General features: G+C 36.8%; 1 protein-coding gene across 1 annotated transcript in view; it reads left to right on the top strand.

Annotated features, from left to right (window-relative positions):
• The first annotated feature begins 1,760 nt into the window (after nucleotides 1–1,760).
• The window catches only part of LOC148832882 (MAM and LDL-receptor class A domain-containing protein 2), an 89,190-nt gene continuing 64,173 nt past the window's right edge, over nucleotides 1,761–26,777 (top strand). Inside the window, exons 1-17 of the mRNA XM_088918157.1 lie at nucleotides 1,761–1,835; nucleotides 3,807–4,235; nucleotides 5,010–5,265; nucleotides 6,270–6,398; nucleotides 7,608–7,690; nucleotides 9,145–9,388; nucleotides 13,987–14,118; nucleotides 14,824–14,951; nucleotides 15,373–15,607; nucleotides 17,673–17,935; nucleotides 18,942–19,032; nucleotides 20,492–20,632; nucleotides 21,062–21,193; nucleotides 22,502–22,629; nucleotides 23,587–23,758; nucleotides 25,082–25,201; nucleotides 26,540–26,694. Of these exons, the coding sequence (XP_088774283.1) occupies nucleotides 1,761–1,835; nucleotides 3,807–4,235; nucleotides 5,010–5,265; nucleotides 6,270–6,398; nucleotides 7,608–7,690; nucleotides 9,145–9,388; nucleotides 13,987–14,118; nucleotides 14,824–14,951; nucleotides 15,373–15,607; nucleotides 17,673–17,935; nucleotides 18,942–19,032; nucleotides 20,492–20,632; nucleotides 21,062–21,193; nucleotides 22,502–22,629; nucleotides 23,587–23,758; nucleotides 25,082–25,201; nucleotides 26,540–26,694 (2,913 nt within the window). The remainder of the gene's footprint in view (nucleotides 1,836–3,806; nucleotides 4,236–5,009; nucleotides 5,266–6,269; nucleotides 6,399–7,607; nucleotides 7,691–9,144; nucleotides 9,389–13,986; nucleotides 14,119–14,823; nucleotides 14,952–15,372; nucleotides 15,608–17,672; nucleotides 17,936–18,941; nucleotides 19,033–20,491; nucleotides 20,633–21,061; nucleotides 21,194–22,501; nucleotides 22,630–23,586; nucleotides 23,759–25,081; nucleotides 25,202–26,539; nucleotides 26,695–26,777) is intronic.

Genomic DNA, 26,777 nt, shown 5'->3' with positions numbered 1-26,777 from the left:
CTTCTGTATGTCATTACTGTACATTGCATACTACAAAAGACACGATTTCAGCTGGGAGAAATATGATGACTTAACAAAGGCAGTATATTCTATACCATGGATTGACCAGAAATACATAAATAAAAGAACAGTGCCCTAATCATGCTATGTTTGCACATTAGAAAACTGTAAATTAAAAAATCATGGATAATGACTGTTTTTAATATCTTAGATACATGTTCAGTTATTTTATGTGAAAATAAAAATATTTTTCCAATATTTCAACAGTGTGTGTATGTGAGACAGTAGAGTTTCTAATGTTGTTTTGTAGCTGTGTCATTAACTCCCTGGGTCAATTTAGTACATAGTGCCCCTAAAAAAAATCTTGGTTCTTTTTCACGTTTACGTATTTGCTTTGCATAAAAGAGAACAACAATGGTCTTGTAAAACAGGAAGATGCTAATTCTAACCTTTATAAATACGTGGTTCGAAAGACAGGTTGAATCTTTAAATGTTCCTTGATTTGCATTTTTATTTAGGAAGGACACAATGAGAAACTGATAACTTCTTGAGATGTAAAAAGGACACAGCTATGAAGTATTAATATGCTAGTTAGGGTTAATGTCCTTTTTTAAGAATGTGCAACTGTTTGGTAATGTTCTCTTTTAAACCCACAACTCATTAGGGTATGATATTAGAAATAAATTTAATTTTCTTCACACAAAAGCACAGAATATACAGGTTTTAAATGCAAAATTAACCACTGCCCTCCCCTGGGGCAAACAGAGAAACAAAATTGCAGACATCCTTATCCCCGCACCAGTAATAGGGTGCTTGAACTTTTCAGATGGGGTTACTGGTAGTCAAAGTCGTTATACAGTGATTACCTGTAAAAGAAGGTGCTATATCTCAGGAATGAAAGTGACTGGGAAACTACTTTCAATGGCACAAACCGGCACAAATGCAGCACAAACAAATGCGGTAGGTTTCATAGTTTGTGCTGTTTGCAGGGGGGGCAACTTCATAGAGCTATCCAGGGTATTAATGTCAACAATGTTTAACAATGTGGCTAAGTAGCTTATTCCAGACACCCACAATTTCTAGTGCAAACCAGTATTTCACGATCTCAGCCACAGTTCTGAAAGCACTTTCCCATGCTTCCACTTCACTCTTCATGTTCATGTTTTATTAAAGTACCGTATTGGCAATACAATTCATAAAGGTTACTGGAGCACTGGAGCCTGAAATACCTGAGGTTGATGATGAAAATCGTAATGTTCTTTCAGATTACTGTACATATGCAGAGCATAACTGGGAAGTTCAGAGTGTGGCTGTGTTGGAAGCTAGTCTGCTAGAATCGGCCCCCTCCTGTCAGATGCACTTTTGGTATTTCACTTGGGGAAAAGGTAGGTACAGTATCCTACGTGACTATGTACTGTAATCTGTTTTATCCTGTGCTCGCCAGGAAAAAGTGAAAGATACTGACTTTGAATTTCTAGTTACAGTTACAGTATGTACTTGCATCTGTCCAGGATGTATTTAAGCAACTGAATAATACTATTTGAGTTTGCCAGGTTTTATCTTTCCTTGAGCTCTTTTTTGTATAAGCTTAGTTAACACTGATTTTTGTAGTGAGTTTGTCGTACCTTATCTTGGGTTTCAAGGGGGTTTAGTTTAGGTTTTCAAGGTAATTCTTGATTTAAACAAAAAAGGGGATGCACTTTATTTCAGGGAGACTGAGTGCGTTAGTTGAACAACACAATAGAACAGTAGTAATCTGGATGCAGGAGGAAAAACTGGGAAACTCCTGGAATCACGCAATCCTTCATCTGGGAAAATATCATGGAGAATTTCAGGTTAGTACTGTTCTGAAATATGACATTTCATGCAGAAAACTGTAATTGCATTGATTCTTATGGCAAAAAAAACCCAGCATTTCTTATTAATAGAAAAATAATATTTTACCTTTATTTTAACTTCTGTATGATAGATTACAGGTAGAAATTTGGTTACCCAGATGCTGAAATGGGTACCAATGAATGGTGAAGTTGATTTTGTTCCATTTACAAGAAGAAGGGACCAATCTTCTGGAAGCTTGTTGAAAATGGTTATTGTAACGAATTAGTTACAACTCCTGTCACATTCAAGGTATCAAACTGCTTTGGTCAGTCAGAGTACTGCTTCTGGTCATTCTACCTCATGAATTTGATCGGCAGTAAACTGTGATGGCACAGATTACTGTAGGTGTGTTTAAAGGACAAATTGGGCTAAAGAAGTATTTCACATGGGGCGGTATGGTGGCACGGAGATTAGTATTGCTGCCTTGCAACACATGGGGCTTGGGTTGAATTCTGGACCTTGGGTGCTACAGTATTTGTGTGAAGTTTGTATGTTCTTCACAGTCCATAGATATATTGGGAGGTTAACTGGCTTCTGGGAAAACTGACTCAAGGTGTGAGTGTCTGTCACACCAATCACACCAGGGCCAGAGTTTTCTAAGAAACTAATTAACCAACAATACTACTGTGTTCTTGGACTATGGGAGAAAACCGGAGCACCTGGTGAAAGACCATGAAAACACTGAGAAAATGACACATGACACATTTAACACATTTAGGTCCAGAATTGAACCCAGGGCTCCAGTGCTAATCGGTGCACCGCTGTGCTGCCTTAATGCATTATTGTACAATATTATGCACTTCTGTAATGCTGTGATGGTTTGAATTTACTGGAGCAATTAGATATTTGGAATGGAAATTTGCAAAAGTTACAATCTATATACAAAGTGTCACCAGGTGTTTTAAGTTCAAAGATGCTTTTAGTGTTCACCAACAACACATCTCTCTCTCTGTTGTGGGGTCCTTCTGCCCTCTTTCGAGCTACCTCACGACTAATTCTGTCCCTCTCTGCATAAATTGCAAGGTTACTTTTCAAAAGTGTTTTTCCTTTATAATGACATTTCTTTCTAACAAGGGAAAAAAACGACTCTTGCAAATAAAGTATAAACAAGGATTTAGAAAGTCTTTGTGTCTTTAAGATGTCTAATTTCAAAGTTTTTTTTCTCATTTTTCTTACAGTTCTTTTTGTATTTTCAATAAGGCACAAAATCACTTTGGAATGCCACTTTTGAATATCCTGCATGGCTAGTTTTTGAAGTGTCCACTGAATTTATTTTTACTGTTGCATATCTGCTTTCATTTGCAGATATATTTACTCGAAATCTTTTAACTGAATTTGCTAAGAAATTTCAAGTAAATCTCTTTACTCAAAATAAGTTTTTTTCTTCTCATCATTTAGATGATTGGTTGCTGTCTCTCAATTATCATTATTAATTGCCAAATGTGTAGAAAACATTTGGCAAAGAGAGATCTCATTTAGGTCCTAGAAATTTGACAATGACTGTGATATACAGTACCTAACACTTAAAGATAAGAAAATGTATTGAGGTATCCAATCCTTCCAAAAGCCTTTTTCTTTAAAAAATTGTATAAAAGGAGACTTTTTATATCAAACACTGTGGCTTGCGGATATTTCCATACAGGTGACTTAGTAAAATACATACCATAACTAGTTTTGTCCTTAAGACTGTCCATGATGTATAGTACAATACTATATATTTTTCATCTTATGAATGTATATTTTGTTTGTTAATAGATTCATGTGGTGTTAAATGTGTTATATATTGTGTACATCTTTTACCTGCATACTCAGCAAATTTGTCATACAGGGCAATACATGAAGTAGGGATAGTCAGTGCTTATGTTTTTTTTTTAATATTAGGAATACATGGCACTTGTTGCTTTAGCTTGGTTATTTTTGTGACACAGGTCCAGGTGATTGCCTCTCTTAGTACTGAGTCAATGGGAGGAGGCAGTGTACTGAATGATGTTGGATTCCAAAACTGTGGACCTCTTGAGTCACAGCCTGAATTAAAATGCCTTGAGAAGGAATTCCTATGCCAGCAAGGGACCTGTGTGAACCTGGACAGCTGGCATGATTTCACAGATGGCTTTCAGGTCCAGAGCAATGAGCAGGACTACCACCTGCACATGATGTGTGATTTTGAGGAAGATTTGTGTTACTGGGAGAAAGAAAAAAGTCAAGTGCAACTTTCCTGGGAAAGGGGGTCCCCCAGAAAACTTTTTCACCTGTCTCACAAGACTGGCTTTAGAAGAGAATATACTGCTAACTGTGAAAATGGAAAGTACCTATACCTCAGTACTGCTGGGCCCAAGAAACGGGGACACAGAGCATGGGTATTTAGCCCTGTTTTTTATGCCTCACAAGAGATTGATTGCAAGGTAAAAACTTGCTTTTTTGCTTTCTTATTTTCTTCTTCTCATCTTTTTGCAATAATATTCTTATATGAAAGCACATAAACCCTGATATTGTTGGAATATTTAGGAAGGGGAATGTGCTGTAGTTAATGAGATGTTTATGAGTTTTTTCTTGAATTATGAATTAAAATACTTTTGACAGTATGGAGTACCTTGTGTGGATTATGTTGTAGTATGTGAGAAACTTTTAGGACTATCCATTGATTGACTTGATCACTGTTTTTAATTGGAGCAATTCCCTACCATGCTTACTTGTAATAAAAATATAGAGCACACTGTAGAGTATGTTTCCTTATGATTAGAAAATTATCCCAAAGGTACTATAGTGCTGAGTCTGCATTAGGAGTCTGCTCAGGCTGAGTTCAGTTGAACTACAACTCAGTTCAAATTGTTTTCAATAAATTTGCAGACTAACTTTGGGATTGTTACTGAGTTTATTTACTCATTTGCTAGTGAACTGTCTATAACTGATAACACAAAAGGCCAGATTAGTTGTATGAGACTTCTATATTAAGATTAAATATTGCATTGTCTGTTGTGACTTTCTTCTCTTTGATGCACTGTCTCCTATTTCTTAACATTGTCTAGCACTTCTTCCCCAAGAACTGTTTCATAATGTAAATGTAAATTCACAAGAAAAAAATGATACAAATTTATGAGATATGAATTCTCAAACTCTTTCCTCTTTACCAGATGAGATTTTTCTACTACATGCATGGGGAAAACGTAGGAACCTTAAACATCTACACACGCAGGAAAGCGTCAGGGCCACTTGTAAAGCAATGGGCGAAAGGAGAGGAAAAGCAAGATTCCTTCTTGAGAGCTGAAGTCACTCTCTCAGTTGGCCACCCCTTCGAGGTTGTACTAGAAGGTGTGGCAGGAGGTGGGCTTAATGGATTCATGGCCGTGGATGACATCTCCTTCTCCCGGGACTGCCAGTTGCTCAGTGGTAAACAGCTGTAATAGTACTTTAATGTACAGTACCATCTCACAGAATAAAAACGGTCATTAGTAAATCTAAATCTGAAACTGCTTATCTTAATTTAGGGGAATTCATGTTTGAGGATATATAGTCATTTCTTGAAATGCTTTCTTTGCAACTTAAAAATCGTTTATTTAAAAATGTCAGTAATTTAAAAAGTGACAGAACTTGTCAACATGATATTCAGCAAATGTATTCAAGAAATTAGATTAAAAGGTGCCTTAGAGATGTGAAAATGTTTGTTTTTATCTAAATGGTTTCCATTTTTTCTATTTTTTTTAATGTAACGATAAATTTAATCTATTTAACAGTCTTGCACTGTAGCCTCAGACCATACTGTACTTTGTGCACCTTAAATGAGTAAATTATGTCGAACATCTTTATCACAATTTGTTAAGATAATTGTTTAAGAAATGTAGGAGAGACAACTCTGCCACATACTGTAAGTATGTTAAGATTAATACATTCATTTGTCAAAATGATACATTGGTCATGCCACTTATTGAGATTTTTTTTCAGGTCCTTTACAGAATGCCATAGCACCAATTTGTCCTGAAGACAGGTTTCTGTGTGCAGACCAACAATGCATTTCTCTAGACAGGGTGTGTGACTTCCATGGTGACTGCACTGACAATTCTGATGAGGAACTCTGTGGCAAGTCTGATCTTTATTTTCTCAGTTGTTTCCCTGGCTGCAAAAGGGGAATTTGTTCATTTTCTAATGTTCATTAAATCAGTTTCCTTTCAGATGAAGTGCCACACAGTGCTTACAAACCTAAATGAATAAGGAACAAAATACAAAAAGTTGAACCACATCCTAAAATAATTAGTATTAGTAATAAAAAGCTATTAGTCGCTATGATTATATACATTTTTATGTGTTGAAGCACTTAGTATAAATCTTAAATTTTTGTCTGTTTTCTCAATTATTGAATGAAAATAAAGCACAGGCTTTCAACTGTGTATTGCCAGGCTCATGTGATTTTGAACAAGCTGCCTGCGGATGGAAAGACATCAGCACTGACAATTACCAATGGAAACGTGAAATGGCAAATGCCACTGCCAGCCCCGGAATAGACCATACCACCTTGACCCCATCGGGTAAGAAAGCCTAGCACACAGAATGAGGCTGTGGATGAATGAATAACTCAACATGAACATCTGTTCAACAGTTTCAGTATGAACAGATGGGAGACAGTCACATTCAGAGTGTGGACACCTATTTCTGAGCAAGGGTGTGGGAGAGAGAAGACTTTATCGTGTTTAGAGCATGACGCATCCACTGGGTCACAGTGCTGTCGCATACAATATATACTGTACAGTATATATACAACACAGTAGCAGTAGTGTTAAGTTGCTGAATTATTGTTTGGGTACATATCATGCATTCATTGACATTTAAGAGTCTTACCCATACATTAAGCCCCTGTATCCATGAAGTACAGTACGTTTTCTAAATTTGTGTATTTCATTTTCAGATATGAAAGCTTCTAATCATGCTGTTCACACTGTATGTAAAATATACTGTCATGCTGACTTTTTTGTTCTCCCCAGGTCATTTTATGCGAGTAGACGGTTTGTCAGCAGGTTTGTGGTCAGAAGCAAAATTAGAAAATTCTGTACTTGGACCTACTGGCTTGGCTTGTCAAATGAGGTGAAGTACACCATTTTTGGCTCATGCTGTTCTGTTAAAGTTAACAGTATTTAAATTTTAAATTGAAAGATCAAAGTGCAAAATATTTCAATTTACATAGATCTTCATACATTTTGTAAAATATTATCAACATTTTTGAGATAAGAAACTGACACACTCATGAGCTATATACAGGGATGGTACGTGTATAATTTATTTGTATTTTTAAGGATACAAAGAGAACTAGTGTATTACTGTAGGTAAGCCCTGACAAAATGCAAAAGTATCAATTCTGTGTCTTTGTCTTTCTTTAGTTAGTTTACATCCGAAATAATAAATACAGTATACAGGATATGAAAAAATATACTGCTTTCCAAGAATACTTTTTTTTAGAATTCTGTTACTGTATTAGGAAATAGGTGACCTGAATAGACGATTGGAGGTGGTCTTGGTTTGTTTAATTTCAACAGGTTTTTCATACACTATAAAGGTCACAGTCTGTAGTATTACTAGTGTAGTAGTTATTAATTTATGTAACTACTTATTAATTTTAAATTACAGATAATTTTCTTTTCTTAGCTCAGTTGAAATCACAATTGGTAATCAACTCTGCTGAAGGCTAAAAGCCTTCTAAAATCCTGTGGCTATCAGGACCAAACATGCTATTCCCTGAACAGTGCAGATGCCAGAGTCATCCGCCAATTTACTCACTGTGAGCTCTGCAGTGTCGCCAGGAGAGTTATTATCAAGTAGAGCTGTGGTACTATGTTCATTTCTGTCAATCTGTCAGTCTGCTGTTAATGGTAGAGTTCTCGCTAACACTAACAGGCCCAGCAAGTCATGGGGTACTTATTATGCAGAAAACAAAGAATATCCCAGTAAACTCCTGACCAGTTGTACGACATTGGGTAATCAGACTAAAGTTCGGTATTTTTGCAGACCAAGCACCCAGCCTTCCACCAACCCTGGAAGGCAATTTTCTTTTTTCTTTACAATTTATAAAGGCTTCCTCATATTATTTTTTCCATTATGCCCTGTCAGGATATTTAACTACATTAATTTAAACCTTTCCAGCTTCTGGTATCACCTCCATAACAGTTTTGGAGTGCCCTCTACAATCTCACTGACGGTCATGAGTCATTCTACATCAGAGATATTATGGCAGATGAAAGAGAATCAGAATTCACAGTGGCTGAATGTCACAGTTCCTATTGGAAATAGGCCAAGAGGCTTCAAGGTTTGGTTGCTTATTATTACTTGTTTTTTTTTTATCTTTCATGCATTTGCTCATGCATTTGCTTTTTTACTTCTGAGTTAACATTCCTTAATACGTTGTCAAGTGTTACATTGCATAAACACATAATTTGTACTAAAAAATAATAAGCACTCCTTGTGTATTGCTTGAACCCCAGTATTATTATGGCATTTCCTATCTTGATTCCCTTGTTTAATCAAAGTCTGTCATTTCTTAACAATGTTTTGTTAACAAGGATTTGTATTTACTAACATAATGTCTTCTGAGATGTAATGGTATCTGAAATACAGAAAATGTATAATAAAGAACCAGAATATGTACAAAATAAGTGAACCCAATTTGAAGGTTCCAATTTTTATCCTGGATAAAAATTGTTTACTTAACAAAATAAGGCGCTAATTAGAATCACACGTTTAAATAATTGAGTAAAAATTAAACAAGGACTTCATAGGTTATTGGAAACATCTAGAAAAAATAGAAAAACAAAATATTGTAGATTAAAGAGGACTTCAGAAAATGAACATGTGATGCTTATCAGTATTGAGAAGGTTACAAAACCATTCTAAACATTTGGGGGTACATCCCCTGTCAGTTTACAAATGGAAAAGGTTCAAGGCCACAGTGACTTTACCCAGATCCAGTTGTCCTCTCAGGTTCTTCCTAAGAACATCCCAGAAATCAGGGATCAGCAGGCCTCTGTTGCTGCAGCTAATTTCAGCGTTCATGTCTCACCCTTCAGGGAAAGATTGAACAGGAATGGTGTTGAAGGGACCACTGATCTGATCTCAGATCACTCAGATCTGATTTTAACTCAATGACAGGATTTTTAGAAATTACTGTGTATGTATGACTGCATAACTGCATTTTACAGTTTTGTTTCATGTGCAGTTTCTTATTTACAGTAATTTTGCCATCATAATTATGAATCATTTAGTTGGATCACTGTTTTCTTCCATCAGTTGCTGTTCTCTGTGGTGCCGACCATCATGGGTGAGCAGGACATTGTGCTGGATGATATACAGTTTGAGGGCTGCTCTGTGAGAGATATTCCACATGGGGCTGCTGAACTGTCGTGTACCTATGAGGAAGATACGTGTGCCTGGTACCAAGACAAGACAGATGACATTGACTGGCAGAGAAATAATGGACAAAATCCTTCAAACCTAAACCAAGGCCCAGGATATGATCACACTACTGGCCAAGGTATCTTATGTTTAGAGTTATGGATAATGTATGAACCAGAGTGGGAGTTAATAGTTTGCCCTTTTCTCTTAACATCTCCTAAGTGAGATGTGTTTTTAACTGTTGCTTGATTACTCGTAGATAGTAACTTGGATCTTAAAAGAAGACATTATTCAAAATTAGTTATTCCTATTTCATACTGGTACAAGTTCACAATATAATCCTTTATTACTATTTGTTATTCTGTTTGCTAAGCCAAAGGCATCACGAATAACTCAAGGGGCCAATGTTTGGGGTTTTCTCTCCACTCTTCTCTACAGGAACTTTATCACAACCCTTCTAAAAAACAGATTATATGCTTTCTTTGAATTCATTACTGTTGTTGCTTTTGAATAAAATCTAATTTCTTTGAGCCCAATCGGTAAGATGCCATGGGCCCCTAGAACTGTATCAATCTTGAGTGGGTTTATGGTTCCGCCTTTTCAGTTGTGATACAATTTGATAAAGATCACTGTCCTTGTGCTGCAGCAGGCATGTACTTGATGTCTTTCTTGTTGAGCAAAATACATATTTAGTACCTTAGCCATTTCTCTTTAAGAAGTTGAGAATTTTTTTTTAAATCTAGAAGTTTTCCATTTTTGTCCTGGATATATATTTTAATTAATCCCTTTCTGCTGTTTTAGTTTTGAAGTGAATATATTTTTTTATTATTTAGTCTCCATTGCAATATTTCTTTCTAGCCCTCTCGCCCCTTCTAATAATTTCAGCCACTTTTTGTAATTCGTTGCTCTCATTTTCTTTAAGCGCTTCCTGTTGTTTTTAATCCTTTTATAAAGTGATTCTCTTCCCTTAGATTATTCCAATTTGATTTGTTGAACCACTTGTGTTACTGCTTTACACGCTCTTGGCATACATCTTTTTTGTTCTTTTCGTAGGAACTTTTAAACCTGTTCTGTCCATTGTCTATTGTTTCCATAACATTCTACTTCTTCCTGTCTCACTTCTTTAAAGTCTTGCCAGTTTCAATGTACTCCATATCATGATATGGTTTTCCTAATTTTTCTTTCAACTCTGTTTGCCTCACTCTGTTTTTATTGTTTGAAAAGACAGGATTGAAACAAATATTTCCTCTTGTAATGATTTGACAAACTGCAGAAAAAAAGCAGTTACTAACCATGTCTACCATTTTGGTTTCTGCTACTGACTTTCCTATAGTCTGTGTGGAGAAAAGTTGAAATCATAGAAACTATTTTGCACACAAATTCTTAATTTCATTATACAGTACCTTTATAATATTTTAGAAAATTCTGACCCATGTTGATTCAGAGACTCTTGATTCCTCTAGTTTTAGTTCTTGCATACTTGTGATACAGAATATAATGCTTCATTCTCCTTGTTCTGTCTTTCCTGGCTCTGTAGTGTGAGTGCTCTAATGTTACATTCAACTCTATCATTTTCAGTTATCCATGTTTCTGTGATCACAAAGGTATCATGAGTGCCTGCTAATGTGGTAGCTTCTATCTGAAATAGTATCCTATGTAGCTGAAAAGCTAAAAAGTCAACACTTTCGTCTTCTCTTGATTTGATTACTGTAAAACACCCTGCTTGCTGCGGTATCTAAATCCACACTGAACAAACTTCAGTAAGTCCAGAATTTGATATCTAGAATCCTGACCAGGTCTTGTGCAAGTGATCACATTACTCCTATCCTGGAGTACCGGCAAAAGGCTTCCTATCTTGTTTTTTTTTTCAAAATCCTCATGATAAGGTTCTACATGACTTGGCACCTCAATCCCTGTCTGACTTACTATCATTCTACTCCCCACCTCACAAACTTTGTCTAATTCTGTTCTCTCATCTGTCCACCAAGCCCGTCTACACTCTATGGGTGACAAGCCGTTTTCTTGCTATGACCCAGAGCTCTGGAATTCTATTTCTAAGGATACCAGAGAGTCACTGTTACAACCCAGGCGTCCCGATCAACACTTAGACGGAGACTGCGATAATCACCTAACCTACCGCTTCACTCTTCTGCCGACACACCCTCTCCTACCAATGTGTTTCAGAACCACTTACCTGTTCTTCCATGCTCAGTATTCCATTTACCGTTCGAGATCAACACATCCTTGGCTTTTCATCCTGATTGTCTCCTTGGTTTTGGACTTAGCGTCTCGGATTACGGTTTTGCATGGCTTTCGGACTCTCTCACGGTTAAAGGATTCCCTCTCGTTTTGTACTTTTCTTTTTGGATTACAGCTTTTCTTGGCTTTCGGACTCGGTCTCAGTTAAAGGACTTCTGGTTTCTGGCTTCCACTATGTCTTTGGATTAGGAATCTACTAAGTAGCTCCCTGGGTACCACCCCGTTTCCTGAACCCACATAGGATCCTACCCTTCTTTGGTTTAGGAAGACTCACTACAACAGTCACCTTCCCTGAGTACTTTCCAATCTAGACTCAAAGCCGTCATCTTTGGAAGGTTCTACAGTATGTCTGCCCCTTTGCTTTACTGCTGTATTCCCAACCCTTAATGTAATTGTGTAATTCTGCTGTCTCTTTTCATTTTGTTCTTTTTATCCTACTAAAGCACTTTGAGCAGCCACTTTTAAACTATATGAGATGTAATGCTATGTGGTTTGGATAATAATAATTAATAATTGCTTACACTTATATAGAGCTTTTCTGGACACTCCACTCAAAGCGCTTTACAGGTAATGGGGACTCCCCTCCACCACCACCAATGTGCAGCACCCACCTGGATGATGCGACGGCAGCCATAGTGCGCCAGAACGCTCGCCACACATCAGCTATCAGTTGGAAGGAGAGCAGAGTAATGAAGTCAATTCATAGATGGGGATTATTAGGAAGCCATGATTGATAAATGGGAAATTTGGCCAGGACGCCAGGGTTACACCCCTACTCTTTTCGAGAAACGCCCTGGGATTTTTAATGACCACAGAGAGTCAGGACCTCAGTTTTACGTCTCATCCGAAGGACGGCGCCTGTTTACAGTATAGTGTCCCCGTCACTATACTGGGGCATTAGGACCCACATGGACTGCAGGGTGAGCATCCCCTGCTGGCCCCACTAACACCTCTTCCAGCAGCAACCTTAGTTTTTCCCAGGAGGTCTACCATCCAGGTACTGACAAGATTCACACCTGCTTAGCTTCAGTGGGCTGCCAGTTGTGAGTTGCAGAGTGATATGGCTGCTGGCAAATGGGTTGGTGAAACTGATACTGTCCTGGACATCTCTCAGTTTGTTTCTCTGACAATCTTTGGCAAACACCTCCCAGAATGCTGTCAGCTCTGTCCTTTTGAGTTATTTTAGTTCCTCCTCCAGTGTATTATTTTGGTGGCAGTTGCCACAGATGTTGTTTGGCTGTTGGAATTCCCCTAGAATGCTCAACATGTCATACAAGTCACAGATTATTGTTTTAAACAACATTTTTTAAGTATTAAAAGTATAGTTTATGTGACATAGGATTGTTTTTTTTTGAGACAAGGAACAGCTGAGCAGTGTTGTTTTTCTACGGTTGCTTAAATGCTGTCAGCCTTCTTGTCTGTAATTATCACCTTTGCAGCACCTTCTGACTTGCAAACTAGTTACTGATCAGTTACTGATTTGTTAGACTTGTTACAGACTTAATTACTTATATTACTTTACTGGTAGTATATTGTTACAAAGTAGCAGGGTGAGGGATATTATACCTGAGAAATTATACCTGTGAGATAAGTAAAATATGAAGTATTTCCTCCTGCAACACAGATGCCCTAAAGGAAATGGGAATCAATCTTCCTGTTCTCAAAATGCATTACCAACTAGAAGAGAATGTTTTAGTCTGAAGATTCCACAATACAGGAAGTTAGAATTTCTTAAACTAAATAAGACTGCAAGTTATGTAAAATAATATCAGATTACATTGCCTTAATACAATCTCTAAATCTGATCAGGACAGTCCTCTTGCATGTCACAAGCTTTTAGGAAGAGTAGGGTGATGATGTTCCTCGTCTTACTTTTCTTTAAACTGTCTTTCTTTTTTGTCTCTGTATTTATGCTGTGTCCTATGACTCAACTGATTTACCATGCTGTTAACTAACCAGAGTATACCATTGGAAGTCTATTTTGATCACCTGTGTTTATCTGTCTTTTAGCCAACCTGCAGCTTGGCAAAAAAGTCAAATGATACCCATTGTTTTAGGCTTTATGTGTAAGGAATTTAAGATGGAAACACATCCCTGGATTATAGCAATATTAATATTTGGAATAGATGTCTCATTTATTTGTAATAGATTTGTAATAGATGTCTCAGTAATTTGTTCTATTACTTATGCAGTTGATTGGCAACACAAGCAAGTCCTGGAGTGCTGGGCTCCTCAGGACCTTGGTTGGAGACATCCTCCATACTACATAGAAATACTGAAATGTCAGTGTAGCAAAGAGTGACACATTATCTGTCACATTGATGTAACCCTCTGGAGCTTCCCCAGAAGACCTTTTCTGGAGCTTACAAAAGCATATTTGTTATCATATCTTGTTTGAAGACCATGCATACGAAACGTCATCTGGAAAGGATTTTTGATGTGGAACATTTTTTTGTTTAACTTTTTTTCCCCCCCTAGGCTATTACATGTTCATTGCTGCTAAAGATAAACAGAATCCTTCATCAAAAGCCAGGCTTATGAGTTATCCCCAGACCCCTGGAAAAGCACGATGTGTTAGTTTCTGGTACCACATTTATGGAAGCAGCATTGGTGAGAGATTACAGCTTTTAAATTGCTATTAGATGTATTAATTACAAGCTGGGATTTTGTCTTTAGTTTAAAATAAAAGACAAATTGGGACAATTACGGCCATTAAGACAAGGGGTAAACAGGGTTTTAAGAGGTGGGATTAATACACCAACATATGCATTTAATCATCTAATAGAAATTTTAATACATTGTATTAATATTGCAAAGGAACAAGTAATAGGTTTATTTCATGCTGAAAAGAGAAGAAAGAAAACACAACATATCGGCCGTGGAGCCCTCTTTAGGTGTCACACCTTTCTTTCTTCTCTTTTCAGCATGGAATAAACCTATTACTTGTTCCTCTGCTGCCTGCGCATGCTGATGCAGCTACCCATCTGAACTACTTGTATTAATGTTGCACACTTTCAGGTTTAAACTTGAAATTTTAAAGTAAACCTTATTAGTGAGTAGAGCTATTGTGATACAGGTAATTGTACAATAGTTGTTAAATACTTGGACAGATCCAAGTGAAGTCATAACCGTTGGGAAGCCCACAATACCGATAAATACTGAACAAATCCTACAACTGTGCAGGATCTGTTTCATTTTAAAATCGCCTAATCAAAAGAGAACATTGGAATTTAGATTTCTAGCAATGGTAAAGGGAAAATGAACTGAAATTCTACCTGATCGCTCACAGCAATACAAAACATTTCTTTTGTTAAGGAACTTTGAAATTCCTTACCAAGTCAGAAGAGGGGCTGGAAACAGTGCACTGGATGAGAAGTGGAACACAAGGAAACAAATGGAACTTTGCTGACTTTCGGATTCTGGAATATAACCACCCTGTTCAGGTTAGAATATTGAATAACACAACGAGAAATACTACAAGATAACAATATCATCAGCTGGAAACTTGAGAAAATATATTTTGTCTTGGGTACTGGCTGCATGGAAAACATCTTACATACTCACCAATTTTACTTTATCCACGCTATTGACATATAGAAAAGCCTTTTGCTTTTATGACTGCATAAAAGGCCTGGCACTCCCCTTTATTGCATTAAAGTTAATTAGAAAATTATCTTGAGTGCTCAGTGAAAGTAAATGCATTCATCGAACAGATAAAAAATGAATGTGGTCAATTATAGCCTGCTGACAAATAGCTTCATAATAAGGTGAAGCTAGAAACTACAGTACATTGTCATTGTAGCATAAATATTCATGCAACCAGTCTAGTGTTTTTTTAAATATATCATTATTTGTCTGTGGCAGTTTATATTTGAAGCTATTCAAGGTGGAACAGAGGGCAGCATTGGGCTAGATGACGTTGTAGTTGCTGACAGTTTTGATGGCTCCTGCCCTGCTGAGCGTGAGTGCACCTTCGAGGTCTCAAAATGTGGCCTGCAGGATGACTCAACAGGCAACTTCAACTGGACCAGAACTTCAGGGGAACTTTCTAGCAACTTGTCCAGCCCAGCTGAAGACCATACCTTAGGAACACCTGCTGGTAATGAAGATACAGTACATGACTTATATATTCCCACTATATTTATCAATGATTTTAATCATAATACTTTAACGGCTCCAGTTTGATTAATTGGGTGTATATAATTCATTACATCAAGGAGAATTTTCACTTAAAACAGACTAGGATCTGGTTTAATATATGTTATTGTGAAAATGATATGCTTGAACTCTATGTGCTTCCTAGAATTTACACTTCTAGTGATATTGCATAGAGTACATGTTACAACCACCGGTCCTCGGAGTATTTCTCACAAATGAGCTAATCGGCTTCAGCGGATACCTATTAACAACAAACGATCCGGCTTTGGATACCCAACCTTGCTTTTGCCTATTGTCTCGACACTCTCTTGAACACTCAATTACTCCACATAGGATCCTAAGATATTTGGCCTTGGTTGCCATAACAGTACAAGCATAACAGCCTTACTGTATATTTGAAAGTCCAATATGCATTTAATATCAGATATTAATTGTGATACGTACAGCAGCATTATAGAAAAAACGGTTGTAACAAGTGTATCTGTCACTCTGAGTGTGTTTTGCACACTTGATACAAGCATTTGCATGCGGGTGCAACAGAGGTTAGGTTGTTTAGAAATGGTCTCGTTTGATAAAGAAGAAGCAGTTTCATATTGGGTAGGATAATCTCTCATTTGAAGGGGTTTACAGACAGATCAGGGTTATGATCAGTATCTTGCTTGAGGTTAGTTTGTTGTCATGTAAGGGAAGCTGGAGAAAAGAGGACCACAATGAGCTCTTTCCATGATTCATTCAATGGCTAAGATTGATATTTTCTTGAAGGTGAAATGGGATGTAGTTGTTTAGGCATTAGATGTGTGAGGGGAGAAGCACAGATACACATGGTTATATGGAGAGATGTCTGTGTGAGGAAAGGAGCATGGTAAACAAGGTATATTTTAGGAGTGTACATGAGATGAGGAAGGATTGTGGATGGTAGTGTGATAGCGTTGAAGATTCAAGAGCTCATTACAATAATTTTGGCAGACAGCGTCTATATTTGTGTATATGTGTGTGCATATTTGCAGTATTACATTCTTCAGCAAGGAACTGGAAAAAATGCATATACAAACATGCATATGTATATCTAATCCTAAGTAAATTTTAAATACCTAAATTTCTTGTGTTGTTATTCATTGTGAGTAAATCAACTATTGATATACTATTGCTTAGAACCAAAGTCAAGTTAGAATATTTCTAATCCCTTTTTTAAGCAATGTTATTTCAAAGAAATACTGCATCCTTAGAGAAATGTTGGCGCTTCTTAAATCAAGAGTGTTTTTAACATATTGGAAAATAAATTAATGTATACAACTATTACTAACTGTACAACATGAGTTATTTTTAATTTCTGACATCTCTCCAAATCATATTGTTTCAGATGAATCTTTTAACTTTGCACATGTATTGGTAGGTGTTTCAAAACAAATATCTGTGACTGAGTAAAAAAAGCATATTAAAATAAAATAATATTTAATAATAATTATTACATACACTGTTCACTTAAAATTCACAATTTTTAAGCATTTCATTTAAACTAGATTAGGCAACATTTTAAATTAACAGTGTGGTGTTAAATTAGCAGTATAAATAATGTAAACTATACAATCTTAACAAAGAATTTTCATTTTCTCTGATATGTGAGTAAAAAGGAAAAACTGACATTCAGAAATGAAACCAAACCAAAATTAAATTAAAAGAAATATGTCATAAAGTTTTGCACAGTTAACGCTTGCAACGTATAATCCCAATTGTACCACATGTAACAGAACCCTATGTTTTCGCAAGCCATTGTTGCATTTTAATACTGTTCTTTTCTGAAACACGGTATATCATGTTAAAGACCGGGCCTAATGCAGAAAAAAATTATGGGCAATGCCATTAAAATGCCAGTTCATGTTTTGATTTAAAAGACAGTAAAATAAGTTAGTGCGATCTGAACTGTTTCAGTAATGAGTTACAAGCGTGGATAACTGCCATTTCTAAAACTATCTTCCATCTGTATTTTTCTGGTATGTTTTTTAAAGGTTACTACCTGTGTGCACAACTTTGGAAGTGGCCACAAGGTTTCATGGGTAGCATAGCTACCCATTTGAACAAGCCAACTCCGTGGAGTGGGGAGTGTCTACAATTCTGGTATCACATGGAGGGAGAGAATATTGGCGCACTTAGCATCTACCTGCAGAAGTATCAGCAATCAAAAGTTCTGCTGTGGAGAAAAAGAGGAAACCAAGGCAATTTATGGAGACACGGGAGAGTTAATATACTCAGTCATGAAAGTCAGTACCAGGTAGGGGACAATTCAGTCACAATTTACATAAATAAAAATACACTTGCAACAGTAGGTCTAATTCTTCAAGTGAAGTCTAGAATGACCTTTTTAAGAAATTTCTTTATTAAGTGTACTTTGCATTTCACTCAGCCCTATTGATCCCGGGCAAAAAACACTCGGTGGAATGTCTGATTAACTCTCCTGATTGACTGCAAGTGATTGTCTTGACCAAACGTACTCACTAATCAAGGTTTCCAGCAAAACGTTTTACTGTATGTAACAACTGTCAGGTGCCCAGACATCATAGAGCTTTCCAAGATCACAATTTATGAATATGTAGTAAATCTGGAAATATCCAGGCCTGAGGAATGCAATCATCAGTTTTCTTTCTTTCAACAAAATCTTAGTTCTAAAAATCACAGCACACAAATACAAGAAACATATTAAATTTAAAAAGTTAAATACTATTACATAACCTACAGCTGCTTAATCAGTGCAATTTGTTCCAAAGTCTTTTGGCTGTAAATCCGGAGATGGTTTGAGTGGGAGTTTCCATTTCTCTGAAAAATGTTCTAATTATGTACTGTATATGCTTTGCATCATAAGTTCATAAACAGAGTGAGGAATGGACTAGTCTTCCTAATACTAATTCCTAAATACTAATGATGAAACTGTCATTACTTAGTCGATCAAGAGATAAAGAAGAAAGAAGAATTTGACATATTTCCCTTGGTTTTACACACTTATACACTGTCAAAATAGATTAATTTATCCTGATAAATTTTAAAGCAACTCAACACTTGTCACTTCTTTCTAATTTCTTTCCATAACTGTGAAGATGAAGCATTTGTCAGAAATAAAGTCTTCCCCTTTGTAAAACTAAAGGCTATGACTGTGTGAGGCTGAAACTAAACTCACACAAGATCCTATTGCTTCATTTACCCAGAACAAGTGCACTTTAAAGGACTCATTTTATGTCATACAGAAAGTGTTTCTAACTGTTTCTAACTAATTTCTATTCCAGATTATATTTGAAGTTGTAGCAGGTGATGGCCAGAGAGGTGATATTGCGATTGATGACCTACTTATACTTAATGGTCCTTGCCCTCCAGAAGGTTTGTATATTAGCCGCAATCTGACTAACACAGTTTTCCAAAACACTTCTTTTTTAGCCCTCATATTTGTTAGAGAAACAGATTCATCTGACAAAAAATACACCAGGTCCATTAATAATGACCTTAGTGGCCTCAGTGGCCATTAACTTCTGTGTAATACAACATCTAGTCATTTTTGAGTCAAAAATTGACAGATAATGGTCATAGTCTGAACTATTCCATCACCTGTTGTGAAAAGTCCCATTTAAAGGACAGCATGGAGTATTTTAGACTTGAGATTGTTTTGATTTTAGAAAGCCTCTTCATCAAATATCACTGGCATTCTAACACCTCGCACAGACTAAATATAAGCGAAGCAAACAAAGTTTTTATTCGTGTACATTCGAAGACCCTTGTGATATACTGTATACACTGTAAAACTTCTATTTTTCTCTCAGTGCAAACACCTGTAAAACTCAAACCATTTTCATTAAGTAGATTTCCATTAAATTTTAAAATAGCTGTAAGTTGTAAAATATAAATCAGGAGAACAAGATTGTGCTGGGTCTGCTTCGTGCGCACACCAGCTTCATTTGATTTCTTAAGAAGAAATAGAAGACAGTACAGGCATAATTGTGATGTGTCTTTCTAATTTTTAAATAATTTTTCATTGTTCTTCACATTATAATTAGGGGGAAATAACCTTAAATGTAGAAAATAAGTTAGAATACTAAGAATTTGCATATAAACAAGGATATAAATGTAATAATTTGTAGACTACAGTTTTTTGCAAATATTCCATGTTGTCTGTGGGCTAATATGTCCTTTGTCACAAAGATATAAGAAAATAAAATGCCTAGCTTCTGAGAGCTGATACAATGAGGTTAAGTGGTAAGATTACCTCTGCTAGAATAAATGCTGCCACCAATTAAGAATTAGCTTATCTTAAACCAAAAATGCTTGCACCTCTGGGATCCCTTTCAGTGAAATCACTCTCAACAAGGACACCCAATATAAACACAAATTTAAACTGAAAAATATAATTAGTATAAACCGTGATACAATTACCCGGCCACCAGATCCATCATTAGTGCAGATCTGCTTGTAAAATTTATAAAACTGTATGAGACCTGTGTACTGTATATGTTGAAAACATACTGTATGTTTGTTGTATGAGACTTAAACTGAAAATTGTTCCTGCTTCTTAAGAACACCTTAGACAGTGAGGACCTTTTGGGGATCCCAAATCCCTGGTTAAGAAAATCCTGTTTAAACAACTCCAATGGGTATAATTAAAAGATGAACAGAGATTAATTAAACAGTAAAATAAACTCATTTTGCCTTGGCTCCAAACTATGTAATGAGGTTTCAGAGTGAGTGCATACTATATGTAAGTGTGTTAGTAAAACTGGTTGTGACCATGCATTTAAGAATCATATTTAAGCTTATAGATGATCAGTTGTGTATGTTTTTATTTCAGGTTTCTGTGACTTTGAGACTGACTTGTGCGGCTGGCTGAACACTCACACTGGAGACGATTTGGACTGGACCTGGAATTCAGGATCTACTCCTAACTCTCTCTATGGGCCTTCTGTAGATCACACTACCAACTCTGCGCTGGGTATGCTAATACTGACTCACTATCAGCAGTAAACTATACACCCAACACAGTGGTAGAAAACACTGAAATGCTTGTAGAATGTATCACAATAGCAGATTTTATTTAACTTTTACTTCGCATAACTGAGGATGTTGACTTTTTTACACAATGTGATGTTGCTTTAATTTTAATTTTATCTAGGGAAGGTTAATCAGAGCAATAAGGCGACTCTGAAGACAGCTCAATACTTGGAGAACCATTTCTGTTTCTCATCCATGAATCAATGGAGTAACTGGAATATTTTTTGCATGTACAGTAGTTCTTAACATTGGCTCCTGTAGATATGTTGAGCTGTTCAGTATCTATTCAGCATGAATGCAGCGGGTCACTATACAGCGGACCAGGATGAGAAGTGAGATATCAATTAAAGTGTGCTTTGATCTGTTATAGGACACTATGTGTTCTTCATGACTGGCTTAATGTCCAGTGACAAAACTGCACATCTTTTGAGTGAATACATGGAACCAACCTCTACCGCTTGCTTGACATTCTGGTACCATATGCACATGTTTTCTACTATAGGTAAGTCTTACTGTGTCTCAGAGATGGTATCTCCTAGTCCAGAAGTTGAGCAGTACAGAACAGGGGATGCATAGCCTGTTTTCCCATAAGGACCCTGTTCACATTGGACATGACAAAAATAGTTAGGTATATGAATTGTTGTAAACACAAAAGAGATTACAGAGCTGTGAAATGGTATTGAAGTTCCAGATGTGTTCTATATATATGCAGTATACATTCTAAAACCTTTTTTGTTTCTGAGTTGGCTCATTTTGTTTGTTTATACTGTGCAGATGAACAATGCAGTCTGTTTCTCCATTGTGTATATAAATGATAGAAATCGGATGTGTGAAGCAGTAGAAGCAGAGCTTAACTAGTAAAAGATAAGAAACAATCTGTGAAACATTAAACAATTAATTATTTTGACTACAATGGGCTGGCTCCAACCCAAAGATTAAAGTAAATTGCAGTTTGACTCACAAGGTGATTATAAGTGCCAAGTTATCAGCAATAACAAAAGGGTTACAAATACATATAATTGTTGCAATAGAACACTGTGTATTATATTCTTCAGAAATCACTTTTAGTGGGTTTGTTGCTTTCTTTTAAGACCGCAACAAAGGTCACAAATGAAATGAGGTTATTCAGCCCATTTTTCTTATTTGGTACTTATTGAACTGAGGATGTTCTCTAGGCTTTTGTTTAAGAATCCTAGGGGAATCTATTTTTATATCATGGCTGGATAAATAGTTCCAGGCACCCACAGAACTTAAGAAGTAAAGAAACATGTTAAATCCTAAAACATTAAGTTCTAAGTTCTACTTGGTATCTCAGATCTTTGCTTAACAATTGGTCCTGAAATAGTCTTTCATTATTTAAAAATATTTAATCCCTTGTTTAATTAATAGTCACATTTGCATGAAAAATGCAGTAGTTACTGAATATGTTTATTTAACTTTGTAATAAAACATCCATGCATGCAAATCAGGATAGATACAAATACTAGTTACAGTAAATCATTGTCAATGGTATGTGCTGTCATTCCAAAGGGATACGTTTCTTTTGATTCTATTTATATGTGTACTAAAATTAATTGCTCCACATTAAAGTTTGAATGATACACCTATGTGAGTAGGTCAAGCAATTGAATACTTAGTATTTATTAGTATATGAGAAAAAACATTATTTGCCACTTATAATGGTGACTTTAGAAACCAGAACTAGATCAAATGTGATGTAGATGCACTCAATACATTTTTTGTTGTGGTTTGAAGAAACTCATATCAGCAATCAACATCAGCTTCAAACTGACAACTTCCTTTTCTTTAGTGAAGGGGACTCTTACAGTGTATATTAAAGATGCTGATGGATGCCGGGCTATTTGGAGCATGACAGGGGACCAGGGAGATGCTTGGCTGGAAGCAAGGGTGGATTATGCAACTATACAGCGATATCAGGTGAGAGCCTTCCATAAAAACAGATGTTTTTCCTTTGCTGTCTTTTGTGAGATTTTAGAATTTGCAGAGAAATTCTGAGTACATACTTAAAGTGAATGAGGCGTCAGGCAATAGCATCGTATAATTTAGTTCTAATATACACATAAATATTTATTCGAAACTGATATTTCTTCTTATTATTGTTTAATAGTTACTGTTATTGCACATAATCAAATATAGTAAGGGTGTGGTGCGGTGGCTCTGTAGCTAAGGATCTGCACCTGTGGCTGGATGTTGCCGGTTTGTATCCCGCAGCCGGCAGAGGAATCCTACTCCGTTGGGCCCCTGAGCAAGGCCCTTAATCCCAACTGCTCCAGGGACGCCGTATAAATGGCTGACCCTGCGCTCTGATCCTAAGCTTCTCTCCCTGTCTGTGTGTTTCTTGGAGAGCAAGTTGGGGTATGCGAAAAGACAAATTCCTAATACAAGAAATTGTATATGGCTAATAAAGTGATCTTATCTTAATGTTAGTTTCAATGAACACACGTTAAAAGCATAAGAAACCATAGAAAAAGTGAAGCTAGGATACTGTGAGCACATGTAACTGTAAGAAAACTTATCATTGACTGGAGAAGTGGCTTTTCTTATGAAAAAAGGAGAAAATCACTTTATGCTTGCAGGTGCCCCTTTAAGGTCAGAGACTATTTCATGGCAAACCTAAGATACTGTAAATGACTCATGTCTGCCCAAGTCCCGTGCTGCTTGGTGAATTGTGTGCTACTGTCTGGGAAATCCTGGTCAAAGTCAGGTTATAATTTAGTCCAGGCCTGAATCAGTGACTACTGGACCACAGGGCTCCTCCTGTTCTCCAGGCAAGCGTCTTTACAGGTTGCGCCTCTGGTGCTTCACTCCCACCCCTTCTCAGAGAACTTAGGCATCATATCTCCAACTTACACAGCTGTGACTGATTCATTACAGATTTTATTTGAAGGAAAAGAAGGAAACGTCTTTGATCAAGGTGACATTGCACTGGATGACATCAGTGTGAGGAAGGACACTACCTGTGCTAACATTATTTTAACCACACTACCTCCCACGAGTGTAAGGCCCACACAGCCACCCTCTCCTATGGACTGCAGTTTTGAACAAGGTAAGGATATTCTGGGCAATATGGACTATGTAGCCATATCCCCTATTCATTGTCCATTCTGGAAGAGTCTTGTTAAAGCACCATCACAGTCCTTTAAATGTTGTGTTCAATTAGTCTGTGAGACCTTCCCTGTGAGATTCCAGATATAATTCTGTGTGGTCTTTCTTTCTAAAATATTAGAAATGGCCACAGGATGGTGTGTAGATTTTGTACTGAACAGTATATTACACTAGTATTTTCCCAGGTTCACATATTTTTATGCGTGGCTTTTTTAATGTAGGTGACCTGCATCTGGAATGTTCTCTTCATTGTCTTGAGGTTCACTCCTTTGGGAGACTGTATGACCCAAAGCCTCCCAGACATCCAGTTTTTGTTGGCATTATGAGCATCATGGGATGCTAGGGGAAGTTTACATTTGTAATAATAACCAATTTTCTGTTTACATTATCCCTTCTGGAATTATCATTAACCATATTTCCTCTCTGGGGGAAATTTCTGATGCACTGAGACAGGGCTTCCTATCCCCAGGATGCCTTTCAGGCGCTTTCCATCTCCTCTCTGGTTCCAGGATCCTTGTACATCCTGGCAACCTGTCTCTTTTAGCTAGTACATGTATGCATCACAGAGTTCCATTGCCGCCACTTCCCTTTTAACGCACAGCAAGGATCTCTAACAACTGTCTATTTTATAACTGGTGAATTTATGCCTTTCATGTGCAATCTCCCTTCCTCTACCAGCCACAAGGTATGAGACCCTGACACCCAAAACTCCACCAGGATTCGTAAACAGTAACCTTAGAAAATAACTGTGCTCCTCGCTATCTGGTTTTCCTTCCATGATAATAGTCTAAACCAGGAAAATGGTCTGAACCATTATTTAGCTGGCAGACACCTTTAATTGTTTGCTTTTTTAATTGTTCTAAAAAAGTGCTTTTTTTACTTAGATTATCCTAACCAGCTGCAGCAGACTGCTATCTGCTGCAAATATGCCAAAGATTCAGAGTGACAGCAATTCCATTACAGATTGGCATTTGGGGGTAGTATTTATTAAAGAAGATGATGGAAGTCTGTCTATAAATTTGTCAAATTTAATTATATTAAAAATGACTAAAACAGTTAAGTGAGGGCTATTGTGGGCTATTATAGTGTACACAAAGCTGAAAAAATGAATTTCCATTACTGCTGATGTCATTCTGAAATAATTTCCATTTCTGCTGATGTCATTCTGAAATCAAAGTGTTGTGCACATTTGGCCATGCCAACAACAAAGCCATCAACAAGTTTAGGGATACAAGAAAACAGTAACAAATTCTTCAATTCCCAGGGCTCTGCAGCTGGCGCCAAGAGACAAATGACAGCTTTGACTGGATTTGCCAGGCAGGGCGCCATGTTGATGTACCTGGAAATGGACCACTCTTTGACCATTCTGTCAGTAACATTGAAGGTATTGTAAAAAGTGAATATTTATAATCAAAACTAGAATGTTCAAACTGAACACTTTTATAGCTGAAAAAATTAAATATCTGTAAAGAAAAATCAATTACAGTATGTTCATTGCATATGTACTCTTCCCCTTGAGTCAATATATGGTGTCAACAGCTTTGGCAGCAGTTACAGCTTTTTGGATAAGTTTCTACTACCTTTGCACAGAATAATTGGCAAACATGCAAAAAACCTCAAGATGGTTGGGTATAATTGCTGTACAGTAAGTTTCAGATTAAAATGAGGGTAAACACTTTTGCAAGACACTGTACATTTGTACTGATGCACAAACACTCAGATCTAATGGATTAAATTAAATATTTTAAATACACGTATAACAAAACCACAGAAATCCTTAAAAAACAAAGCAAAGAATTATTATATCTTTTCAGCTGAACCATAACACATTGTCAAAATGAAAACATTTCACATTCATTATACGGCATGGTCAACCTTTGCATTATCACAATCCTGGCAGTGCTGCTGCATGGTCCTGATCAGGCTCTTGATTGATTAGACTGGAGAAGGATGTTCCACCACTCGTCTTCTGTAGTTGCACGTATCTTACAAAGGTTGTAAAGTTGTGGTTGTCTCTAATTGATGGCATTGGTCAGTTAGTCCTTTACCTAGACCCAAATCAGGCTAAAAGGAATGAGCAAGACAAGACCTCAGATTTGTTTTCTTTTAGTTGTGATGTTGTAATTCTGCCACTGTTGGTCTTGCATTTTCCTGCAAGAAAAGAGGCTTCCTGGTTGGTTTGCTTGTTTGTCAAGGGCAAAACATCATTCGTTGGTGAATTAAATGCTTGCTTAATTTGCCACAAGATGTTCTCTAGCTCACAGAAGATGATGATTTTGCTTGTCACTATCAACATATCCCTAGAGGACCTTTGAACATACAGTTCATTTTAATGCAGACATCCATGTACTTTCAGGTGATGCAGAGGTTATTGCTTCCTGAAATGGTTAAGGCTGTATTGTGATGAACCTATTCAAAGACTTAGCCTATCCCTCCCAGACCAGTTTTCTGGTTTCTCTGGACCAGTCTTTTGTTTGTTGAAGCAGAGTATTTATATTATCTGAGCAATGTCTCTCTCAGATGTACTGCCTTCAGTCATAACGATGGCAATTTGGTGATGCAGCACTTCCTTACTAAATCCATAAATGTCACGTCATGATTGAGGAATGATTCTGTCACTGTTCTTGCATTAATTAAAGTTGTGTTTTTTAAATGTACATGTACACAGAAACAAAACTTGTGCTTTACTTGCTAAATATTCATTATATATGTTTACTTACAGGGTTTTATTTAATAATCATGGGATCTGGTATTGTGGATGAAGAAACTGCAGTAATCTCTAGTCCTGTGATATCAGAGACCACTGAATTGTGTGTAAGTTTCTGGTATTATATGCTTGGATCATCGGTGTCAACCTTGGATGTCCTACTGCAAACAGTACGTGTGTTTTTGCATTTTCTTTGTATCATAGCCATCAAAATGGAAAGAGGTTAGAGTGTGCAACTCTATTAGTGTGTATG

The sequence above is a fragment of the Atractosteus spatula genome, chromosome 6, assembly GCF_055471065.1.
Source record: "Atractosteus spatula isolate fAtrSpa1 chromosome 6, fAtrSpa1.hap1, whole genome shotgun sequence".
Classification (NCBI taxonomy): domain Eukaryota; kingdom Metazoa; phylum Chordata; class Actinopteri; order Semionotiformes; family Lepisosteidae; genus Atractosteus; species Atractosteus spatula.
This window is presented reverse-complemented; position numbering and strand designations above follow the sequence as displayed.